This window comes from Meriones unguiculatus, chromosome 11, assembly GCF_030254825.1.
Source record: "Meriones unguiculatus strain TT.TT164.6M chromosome 11, Bangor_MerUng_6.1, whole genome shotgun sequence".
NCBI lineage: Eukaryota > Metazoa > Chordata > Mammalia > Rodentia > Muridae > Meriones > Meriones unguiculatus.
This window is the reverse complement of record NC_083359.1, coordinates 83,210,149-83,222,245: the sequence shown is the minus strand read 5'-3', so window position 1 is coordinate 83,222,245 and position 12,097 is coordinate 83,210,149. Positions and strand designations below refer to the sequence as shown.

At 40.6% G+C, this 12,097-nt stretch overlaps 1 protein-coding gene across 3 annotated transcripts in view; it reads left to right on the top strand.

Moving 5' to 3' along the window:
- The window catches only part of Dnm3 (dynamin 3), a 464,195-nt gene extending 453,052 nt beyond the window's left edge, over nt 1-11,143 (top strand). For 2 of the 3 annotated variants that reach the window (XM_060364572.1, XM_060364573.1), the window contains one exon: nt 1,933-6,719. In XM_060364572.1, the coding sequence (XP_060220555.1) occupies nt 1,933-2,002 (70 nt within the window). In that variant the 3' untranslated portion in view covers nt 2,003-6,719. Of the gene's footprint in view, nt 1-1,932; nt 6,720-10,991 lie in introns of those variants that run through there. The other variant, XM_060364575.1, reaches the window with a different exon arrangement.
- Nucleotides 11,144-12,097: the final 954 nt, after the last annotated feature.

The following is a 12,097-nucleotide window of genomic DNA, read 5'->3' as shown; positions in this document are numbered from 1 at the left end:
CCATGGTTAACAAATAAACACCCTTTTTATATGATAAAGCTAATGGATAGCAACATCATCAGGTATTTCATACTTTCAGGGTTGTTTTTCACTTTACTAGTTGTCAGACGCTAACTGGACGATAAACAGTGGATCAGGCACTGCAGGAACACTAAGATGAGGAAACAGCCCATTTCTAGTCAAAGAAGCTAAGCTAACCAGAATCCAGTGTGACGGCTGACCACATTGCTCTCGAAGCAACTATTATCAGGAAGGTGAGAAAGGCTCCCTTCAATGAGTAGAGTCCAGGATTAACAAAAAGTCATTGAGAACAGACTTACATGTAACACCACGCTAAGTACTGCATGAGTGTGACCAGTGTGACCTTTGACCTCCCCATCAAAAGAGAAACTGGGGCAGGTACAAGACTTGGGATATAAGCTAAAGGAATATGAAGGTCATCTCTAACATGAGAGAATATATTCACAAAAGATGAGTTGTTCCTGTGTAGTTATGGGAAGAAAATTACTTTTTCTCAGTGGAAAATTGTCTTAACAGTCTGGTGGTCAGAGAAGATGTTCTGCAGAACAGCTTGTTCACTGAACAACTGGCATCAGTTACGTTTGTTCCTCTGCCAATAAGTATCGCCACGAATCCTTTTTAAAATCCAATCACCACTGACTAGTAAAACTAGTATAGGGTATTACAATGAAATGTACTGTTGTTTCTTAGTAACTTGGGGTATAGGAGGCAAAAGGAGCTCTCTCCATGACTTCATGTTAAAGTGGTCAGTAGCCTCACCGTTGAGTCACTAACGGCCCTTCTGCTCTGCCTTCCCCTTGGCTTTGACTTTTATCTTACAGCTTGTGGTTTTGTTTGTGTTACTTAGCTGAGAAGCAAACCCACAGGACAGCACCAACTCTAGCCACCAGGAAACAGGGTGTGGTTCTGAGACAGTCTATCATTGTTTTCTTCAACTTTTCCGATGGTTTTGCTTCATCCCAGAAAAGAAGCATCTGATCTGACCAACTTAGTGTTTCAAGGTCAGGAAGAATGACTACGATTCTATAAAGGGTCTTTTGAAAGAAAAATCTCAGCTGGAAAGATTGGTCAAAAATACTTTCTTTCATTTAGGTCGTATGTTGAATTAGGGAGTCACAAGCACCACCCCAAGGTAGCTGCATGTATAGTACACACAGAGAAAGCTCACAAGCATATTTGTGACATAAATGCTTTTCAAGGAATTAATGATATGACTTGATAATGTTGTGCTTCTCAAGTACAATAACATTTAATCACGTGATGGCTTTCAGGAACACCATGGCCAACTAGATAGTGGCCGATCCTACTACAGACCCTGGTGAATCTTGTGATACTCTGCTCACACACCTTATGGGGGCCCTCACACCAAGCCTGTTTGTTATAACCACTGCAGAAAACTCTACAAGCCTTGATTATTGATTTTCGATGGTCTGCGTTAGAAGCAAAATGCAGAATAATTGGGGAAAGCCATTGCTAAAGGCAACAAAGTGGTTGATAGCACCCTACTGAGACAAAGCAGGATTTAAAATCACTGTTGAGACTTAATACACCTCATTAGTTCCTGGAGCAGGCATACCTCACTCTCTGGAACCATTGTGCTCGACTGTCACAGATCTGTTCAGTGTATCCCACAGCGGCTTTCAAGTTATTCCATATTTGTATCAGTATTGTATTAGCAATCCCTTTGTTTTTTTTTAATAAAGATTTGCATAATGAAAAATATACAATTTCCATTGAAACTTAGGATACCTGCATGACTCCCAGATGACACTCCTAGGCTTACTGCAGGTTGGGGCCTCTCCTAGTGACCTGAATTGCATGCGCATGTGCTTGATGGCTCTTCGTCAGTGTTCTGAAGAACAATTCTGCTATGACATCTGTTTCTTTCCCTGTCTCTTTCTCTTTTTCTAGCCGGAGGCCACCCCCATCACCAACTCGTCCCACTATAATCCGTCCACTAGAATCCTCACTGTTAGACTAAACGAAGTGTCTGGCATGGCAATTAGTCACTAATGATTTATGCAAAAGCAACATATTCGGTAACCTTTACAGTCAACCATGAGTACTCGCATGTATGGACATCCATAGGCAAGTAGCCAGTTTTACTAACGTATTCATCACTCATCTTCATTGCTCATGGTATGTCAGACCTTTGGGGTGTGACTCGGAAAAACTGCTAACCTGTAGAGAGGGTTGATACGTTGTATTGACCAAGGTAGTTTTGTGTAGCGGTCCTCTACTCTGGTACCATTTCTCCATCCGACCTATATTTGAAATTGCTTAATAAGAGTTGTCTAGGCTGTCTCCAGAGAAGCTTAAAACAGTTCTTAACAGATATAAGAAAGTGAGCTTAGAGTCCCACAAACTCTTCCCCACATTCTGTTTGGGACGGCAGAGATCCTGTTGTGTGATATTAATGCTGCCACCTAACTGCTTATTTAAACTCCTTCTCCTTCTTACTTTGCAGGACTGCTAGGAAGCATGGTTTTTAAATTAGGACTGCTTAGGGCGGAAGCTTTTCAGGGGCACGGGTCACTTTGCAAAGGGAAGGTCTATCTACAGGGTTGGCTCTAGGGAGCGTCTCCTGGCACCAGTACTAGAAGTACATGCTAGAAGGACAGACCGCGGTGAAGCAAAGCCCGAGATGGTTTTGGTAATCGGTTGGTAGATTTGGCTACCTTCAGAGTTCAAGGAAGAAGCAAAAATATCACCATTTAAAAAAAGTGTCTGCGACAATATAATTTACTTATTATCTCATATATTTACCTATTTTAGGCTATGGTGAAGGAAGGCTGATATTGAAATTGTTTAATTCTCCAGTTGATTTTTTTTTGGGGGGGGGGACATGGATAACTAACTCCCTTTAGTTAGTGTGATTATTATTTTGGCTGGAGCAAAATTAAGTGTATGCTAGCACATGATTTCTACAGTTTACATATAAATGATTATGCAGAATCCCTTTAAAACTAATGTCTTTACCCATTCCAGACACACTTACATTTTGCAGCTTTATATTGCACAATTGCACTGAAAGTGTGGTCCCTGGTATGGAAAGGAAATTCATCAGTGACGCCATGGTTTCGGAGCACAGATCACATGCTTACAGATCCCTTGCTCCAGCTTGCTCCTGAAAAGGCCTTTGCAATATTGAGCTGCAAAACAAATTTGCAGTTTCTAAGATTTCCAGAATTTACAAGCGCGGCCTAGCCTAGAGGTTTAGTTCAGCCTTTACGCTAAGTTTCGAACTACCTACGACCAGATGATCAGCATGTAGGAAACAGCCAGAAGCCAAATGGATTTCTGTCTGGTAACTGCTCCCAGACAGCAGAGCGAGCGTTCACTGAACTGTGGCTCCCCGTGACATCATTCCATATTCGCAGAAGTAAATCAGGTTTTACTGACTGCAGTGTCTCTCCCTTTGAAGGCAGCAACCATGATTTGTATGTGAACTTCACTTTAATTTCCTGTGCAGTTTCTAACCGAAGCAAGACACTATAAAGTCTGACATAAAAACTTTTAAGCATTATTTAAAAAAAAAAGAAAAGAAAAGAAAAATTTCAAGGTAAATAGCACTGCATTGAACTTCTTCTAATGGGTTATATCCCGATTATAATTGACGAAAGTTAAAGAATATGAGGCACATAAAAGGGGTAACTGCAACCTTTAAGTGACAGAATATCACCACTCTAGCGTCTCTCATGTTTTTCCATGGGGGAAAAATATGAATGGAACTCACATACAAGATGCAGATTGTCTTTGAAAAGTGTCCCAAATAAATGGGGAAATGTTAAGTAAGCCTGCATAATTGAACAACTAACAGGCAGTTAGGTATTCTCCCAAACTCCCTCCTTTTAGGATTCCCTTTGCTTCCTTCCTTTGAGTTCTCTAAAACAGGCAGCTAACGAATTAGATACTTCAGGGTTTGGCTTTGTTCTTACTGTGGTTTTTGAGTCTTGCTGTATTTCAAAAATTTTCTTCTGTTAGAGGAAAATATTGCAGAAAACCACTGGCGTGGTCTCAGATCAGCATAAACCAATGTCAAGGAAAATTGGGAATTTGTCTCTCCAAGTTTCTTCCCACTGATCTTAGACAGAGATAAACAATGGCATTTGTCGTCTTTGGCTTTTGCTTCTTGATCCACAGATGCCCTGTCCCAAATGTTTCCCTTTGTCTGGAAAGTTTTGTCCTCTTTGCTACCATGTTATATCTGGTGGCACCCAGAACCCCCCGCCCTAGCCCCACACCAGAATCTCAACAATGGCATTCCAGAATATTTTCAGTTTGCTGCAGTTCAAAGGGTTTGCATCCTGCTAACAGAAGACACCAACCTGAGTGAAGCCTCAAGTTCTGGAGTGTGCAGAATTTGTGGGGTGGCATCCACATCAGGCCTTGAAATGGGCATGTAAGCTTGAAGGGCCTTCTGTTTCCCATACCGTTTCTAATACGTTAATAAACCTCCTGATTGATGTTCCAGTGTCGTCAGCACCATAGACGTAGCTCTATTTTGTCTAGCATAATAATTGAAAAAAACAAAACAAAACAGTGCTTTTAGGATTTGAAGAAATAACTGTACATGTCTGACAAGTAAAGCCAGTTTTACCGTCACATGCTACATTTTGCATGCATACTGGCTAACTGGAACCATTTACTCAGTTTCGATGGAATGTGAAACAGTATTGATCTAGAGCAGATACATCTCCACAATCATCTACTAGAGATACCTTCTTGAATATTGCTTTTAGATGTGTCTTATAGTATAGTAGAGCAGTGGGGGCTATTCATTGGCAGTTTCTCTACTTGTGCAGATATGTATTCATTCTATCCAAAAGCGTAGCACAACAGATCCTGTGATATAAGTATTCTAAGTTTAGAATTAGGAAGTAGCCACATAAGAGTCATTTGTGATTTTTTTTAAGACCGTAGCCATACTCTAAAATATGAAATGGGACCTGATACCAGTATGTGACAAGTGTTAGTGTTCTCTGTGCACTCATTTTCTCTGCATGTCTCTAGGAATATATATATATATATATATATAAATATGTATTTTGTGTCCTTTTGAATAAGTAGGTGCAAAAGCACTTTCTAGAGTGCCATTACGCATGAATGTAATTATATGTGCACTGTATATATGTATGAGTATAAATACTCAGTGTAAACCTGTGCTCAGTATGTAAGATAAGTCTATTTTTTAACTGTCACAGTGTATGATCTATGTTGGGAAGACCTGCCATAATGTGATTACAGTAGTTCGTTTCTCATAGCATCCATGAGGAACAGAAGATTTTCTAACTCAGACTGTATATAATCTGAGGGGCACAAAGCTTATAATAACCGTGACGTGACGAGGTAGAGTAATGTCTGTAGTCATTGGAACTGAAACCCACAGCAATGCTACCTAGGACGGCACTACCCTTTGGTGATACTTTGATAAACAATGTAACAGTACCAGAATCTTTTCTCCAAGGTCTCTAGTTAGAATTGTGTTATTTGGGGTTGCTGAGCTGACTCTTAAGAAAGCTAAGTTGATCCCTATCATCATTTGTTCTCTACAGTAAAGGCCAAAAGAATACAGACAGTCAGCAGCATAATGATAGTAATGAGTCTTTCTGAGCAAAACTGTTAAAGCATGCAGGGGACAGGTTGCTTAATTCCTTGTAGGTATGTTATCTACGCTTTCAGGTAAACTTTTCGCTTTTGGCAAACTGTATTAATTACTTTAAATTGATGGGAATCTCTGTAGAAAGAGTACTAAAGCCTAAACAGATCTCTAGGCTGTCTTGATTCTGTGAAAGATGACTGCAGATAAGAGCCAAGCCATGAGTTTTAGGTCATTTCGCCTAGGACTGCTAGCTGTGAACTCTGAGCTCCTGTGAATGAAGCCAATTTTAGAGAAATAATGGATAGTTCACCAGATCATATAGTCTTTTCTAAAGAACTCAATTTGTCTTCTAAGTAATAATAGGCTGTCTGTCTAGTTGATAAGTTTAAAATTATGTGGTGCTCTGTATGTGAAACTTTAACAATATTTTTGAAGTACATATAGTATATACATTGCTACTTGTGGATATACGCATACATGTAATAATATCTGTATGTGTGAGAGTAAGAGACAGGAACCTCAGAGAACCTCCTGTTTAAGACCTGTTAGTACCGGTATACTGGAGAGACTTCTCATTCCACTGGTCAAGGGCTTCACATGTGGTTCAGCTCAAGGCGTTGATTTCTATATAATCTTTATCTGTAAATTCCTTTAAATTTACTCATGTTTCCAAATGATACAAAAATCACTCTATTGTCTTATACTGACTGCTGCCATTCTGTGAAAATCATTTCTCACAAACCAGAAACCTTACTACTATAACCTTGTGTGTTTGATTTCAGATGTACTGCTTTTGTTTCATGTCCCTCTTCTCTCCCTGTTCTGAATCAAATTTCATTTTTGTTTTTGTATGAATGGAGAGTACACAGAAGTTAAATCTTGTTTTCTCTGTTGATCTTTAACATGAGCCAGAATACTTTCCACTGTCTTTTTTGCCACTTCTGGGATTTCTTAATGCTGGATTAATATGGATTCTGTGAATGAGATTTTTGAAGCAAATTCCTAAAGCCTGTATCATCCTTGAAGGTCATGTACCTATTGTGAAAATGTGAAACTGTATTTCTGAATATGAAATAAATTATTACATTTGAAGGAACTCCCCCATTTCCTCATTCTTGTATACATTTCTGTCTATGCATGTCAGTAACACCCGGGAATAAATTTTTATTGCCCCTTTGCTCAAATTAGCCCAGCATTACTAAAACAGGGAGTGGTAGTATTTTGCATTTTTGTCCTTAAGTTGTGGGAAAAGATTTTTATTTTTAGGCAGAGCAAATTAGGTAAATCAAAGGAAGGGGAGTGGGGGTGATGTTTCCTCCAATTTGAAACAATAGATTGTAGGATTCGAACTTCAGACAGCTGGATTCTTTGCCAGGAATGTGAGTTCATTTCTGGGAAGAACTGTTTGTGGGGAAACCTGGGGAAGTAGGAGGAAGGCTAGCCTGTTTACATGGTAGGTCAATGGAAGACAAACCCTGTGCACCTGGCCCATAGGTGTTACCTGCTCATTGGGCAGAGGAGGAGGAAATGCGGCTGTTTGTCCTATAACAGGAAAACATAAGAGCTCAGTAGACACAGACAACCTTCTCCCTAATTGTGTCTCCCCCTAACAACACACATGGTCCTAAACTATGCCATCTAACTGCACACAACAAGGTGAAGAAGAAGGGAGAGATAGTGGTTTAATTTCTCATACATGACCAGGTATGGGAAGGGAAGCTGGACAGATTGGTGAGCTCATCTGCCCTTTCTAGCTGCAGGTCCTTCTCTATCCATCTCCCACAAGGGAAGAACTCACGCATCCAAAGGAAGCCTAGCGGAGATCGTGGTTGAAAAGCATGCCAATCACTTGTATTTTGTTTTAACCACATGATTCTATTCTATACTATTCTGAATAATTTTGAACGAAAATTAAAAAAAAAAAACAACAAAGGACAGTATTGTTATTTTTCAGCAACTTCCCATTTGTGCTTTTAAAACAGTTCAGCCATCATTAAAAATCTCCACTTGATTTGTCATCAAGGTCGCAACTTTTAGGCTGGAACCTTTCAACTACACTTTGAGAAACTCATCTGGCATCTGGTTGCATAGACTCAGCCTGACTCCAGCCACACTGTCACATTTTGGGTTATTTATTAGTGCTCTTTCATACTGTAATGACATAATAATTAGAAGATATGCAAGCGATATTGACTGCCTTAATTCAAAGCCTTCCAAAGGGCACTGCCTGAGATGGTAATGCGCTTACACACACAGACACCAAGAGTCATTTTGTCAGTATGCTTTGGAAAATAATAGCTATAATTTAAACATCTTTTACTGAAAGAAATCAAACTATGCTGTGAATCTTTGAGAGTGACAGGGTCCACAATCTTCTCAGACTTTTTTGATCATAAAGGTTTCATTCATGCAATTCCCCACAGAAGTGGGGGTTCTAAGGCACCTACTTTAGGAAACATTACCTTGGGGGCATTAGGCAAAAGGGAAAGTGATTTGTGCATGATGGCTATTTCAGAGTAAATTGCCACCAACGAGAAGTTGTGTGACAAGTTCAAGTGTAAGAGCAAGACGAACTCCCAGCTCAGGACAGACATCAGGAAGAACTGGTGGCTCTGTGACAATGGCATCTGAGTCCCCTGGAAGAAGATCTTCTAAGATCAGATGCACAGAAGCAGACCAGCCATGCACAGGCAGGGAGCCTTACCAAACCTTCTCTGGGACTCATTGTGTCCTACCTTATCTTTCCTCCTTTTTCTAGAAAGAAAGAAAAAAAAAGCTGCACTGGATAATTTCATTACGCTTGTGAGGTTATTGTGAATGAAAAGACCCACATCAATTCAAAATTAAACCTCAGCAGAGAAGAACGGAGGATACCCCCATTCCTGTTATCTTTTCTCCCCCCTCACTTTCTCATTCTTCAGGCTTACCCCTCTACTGTGGGATGTTAAGTTGCCTAAATGATGGGCAAAGCAAGCCAGCAGAGATTGTTTGGTGAAATTTCACGGAAAAGGGAAAACATACAAGGAAAACCTTTCAAGAGTTCAGTCCATGGCGAGGTCACCATCAGACTCAATTGCAGGAATGGATAGAGCCGAGAGGACGCATGCAATCCATTCTTGTTAATAACTGAGTCTTAATGTTTCATCTCTTCTTCTTAGTACTTGGAAAAACATATCTGTGGGGTTATTTTTTTTTTTCTGGACATTTGAGAAAAATGTAACCGGGTTGTATGATTCTTGAGTACATTCAGTGTAGGTGTCTATGAACACCAGTTTGCTGAGCGGTGAAATTTGTTAACTCGGCACTCCGTTGCTTTTACATGTGGGAGGACCACTTATGTTCAGCACTTGCCTTCAGTCACACTATAGAAACAATACAGAATTCTGAGAGGGGAACAGCAAAAAAACCCAAACTAATCAAGAGTCACGGTGGAACTAACAGATCCACCGAATGCTGTTGTTGTCAGGGCTGCTTTTCTGGCAGCGACAGGAACGTTAGGTGCAGGGTAAGTGAAGATGAGAAGAAAGGAGCTGTCTGAGGGAACGTCACCACACTGCCTGAAGCAAACTTCCTCGCTGTCAGGAGAATATATTTTAGGGCATAATGTGTCTGATCCTGTTTCTGAATTGGAACACCAAACTAGTTCCCAGGGGAAGGTGTTTCTGGCATGTGAGCGTAGAACGCCCCTTCAGCACTGTGGACTCGCTGTTCATTTTAATGGCTCACCTCCCCACCATGCTGAGGTAATTAAAGTGTTCTAAAGCCCCTTCAGAACTTGAAAATAGTTTCTGTTTGCTAGGCAGGTGATAAATCTCATTCAGCCTGACAGAAATGTAATTACACTTTCTTCATGAAAACACCAGGGATACCATTACCTGGGTCTCACAAAGCCCGAGGCTTGCGGACCCCCCACAGTTGAAAGGTTAGGGACTAAGAACAAGTTTTTCATCATTTAAATAGATGGGAGGCCTCCTTAGCGTAGCCAGATTAAATTGGACTGGAGAAAAATTGGTCTAGGACTTTGGGAAAAGCAAAGTCTTTTTTTTTTTTTTTTTTAAACCAGGAAAAGCCAGCTCAGTTTGGTCCCATTAACATCTCACAGAAGACTTTAAAAAGAAGGGGGTAAAAAGTGTTTGGGGTTTTGCTTTTTTATAAAGCTGACTGTAGTCTTAACAAGACTGCAGTAAGAGCGAGTTGTTGCTGGACATCTGGGCGGGGGCTGCCAGGGATATCCCACAGGGAGGAGGGCTGGAGATGGCCTCTCAGTGCCCAGAGTCAGCTCACAGTGACCCGGTTAGAAAGCAGAGAGTTAAAGCACGGACTTCTGCCGGAATCCCCTGGGCAGGCTTTCTTCGGCCTGCTGTCTGTCTGCTGCAAAGCTGCTCCCAGCAGAGTGGAGGTTGCAGAGTCTTCTGGAGATGGAAAGTAGCTTGGATTCCAGGGGCTGAGACCAAGCAATGCCCTGACTCCACAATCCATGGCCTGATGACAGGGATCTGGACACTGACTCAGAAAACCAAGTCAGGGCGCCCTGGACCCGTTTCCCAATAAGTCAGGATTTTCAGTGCTCCTTGCTCTAATACAGAGGGAATTCCTACCAACCCTGAGGCAATCAAGAAGCAGCCTGGGCGTGCCTTTTTTCTTTTTCCTCTTCTCTATTCTGGGCTGCCATACCACACAACTGTTCACCTCAAGCAGATGCTTAGTTACAAAAATACGGCTGCACATTAACCCTGAGGCTTTCTGTGCTAGGATGGCATTGCTCATCAGATCTTGATACCTTCCAATTTCCTTACTTTGAAAAGTACTTGATTAGTCACGTGATAACATAGTGACTAAATAAACTGAAATTTCCTTCAGCAGAATTCTAAAGCAGTTGCTCTCCCCCCCCCCCCCCCGAAGCAAGCATACCCATCATTCATTCAAGTTTTTGGAAATAACTTGGGGTTGGGGAACATAAAATTAGGGTTAGAAATCAAATACGCAAGTCCAAAAGTTATCTCTAATACTGATCCTAACTGACCTAAATTTGATTGCAAGGATTTATACTTCCGTGGTACAACATGGCAACATTTTTGAATGTGCACAAAGGTCTCAGCATGCTGCTGGGTATGTACCCTGAGCATCCTGGTCACTGCTAACTTTGCTGTGAAGTGTGCTTTCATTTCTCCTGCATGTTTTGCCTGGCCTTTTGCTTTCTTCTGGGTTTTTTGTTTGTTTTGGCTATTTTTTTATGATTTGAATTAGATTTTTCTGGGATATTTTTGTATACTATTATTCAAATTTGTTTTATAATTTAAACATTGTCTTCTTCCTCTACATCTGTGTTTTTCTTTTTTGTTGTTTTGTTTTGTTTTGTTTTCACTAGGAGACCCCCTCCTGCGGTTCCAGGCCGACCATCCTAACCCCGTCATTCAGTCATTCATCTCCTTTTGTTTCCAACAACATGTCTACCGGTGATATTTAAAAGCCTTTTGTTTGCACTATCTGTCACATGTCCATAAAAAACTTTTATTTTTTGATCTGTGTCTTTAATTAAAAATAAAGTTTATTCTATATAAAAAATTACATGTGTTCCATTTCTTTTCCTATAGAAAAATGACCCAATTAAAATACTCCATTTAAGTTAATGCCAGGTAAGATGAAAATGCTCTTATCTAATCCCCTTTTTTTTGTGAATATTTCAAGACATAGCTACAAGGCTGGCCTTGAACTCCTGATCCTGTCTCAACCCACCCACATGCTGAAGTTCGCTGCATGTAACACCACACTTAGCTCCCAAAACATGTAGTTTGATAAATTAGGAGCTGAATGGGAAAGATTTATGTTATTAGACCACCGTGATTTCAGATGCCCTTTGGAAGAGAGTGGTAGTGTGCTGAACTGAATGATAGGCTAATGAAATTTCAATAGAATACAAGAAAGAAAGAAAAAGAAAGGAAGGAAGGAAAGAAGGACAAACAAGCGTGTAGGAGTCTAGAAAGAACACAGAAGTCTGAACCCTTTCAACCTGCCTCCATAAAGATTATCAATAATTATTATTCCACCCAAATAAGTTCTTATTATTAGTTTCCTAAAACTGTTATAGAATATTTAAAAACATGGACTATTACAGAAAAAACTATGGGTCTGAAACACATAAGCTCACAGATTCTAATTTAGGGGGAAAAATCATATTGCTTAAAATACACACACATTAAAGAAGGGAAGTGCTGCCACCGCGGGCGGCTTCCGCAGGATGTCAGTGAAGTGCCAAAGAAAGTGGATGAGTAGACGCTTGGGCACGAGAACACTTTCTTTTGATTTTTTTTTTTTTAATCTCAGTTGTAGCCCCCTCCCTCATCTCCTCCCAGTCCTACCTTCCCTCCCGCTTCCCTCCTATTCCCCTTCCCTAGTCCACTGATAGTGGAGGTCCTCCTCCCCTTCCATCTGACCCTAGCCCACCAGGTCTCATCAGGACTGGCTGTATTGTCC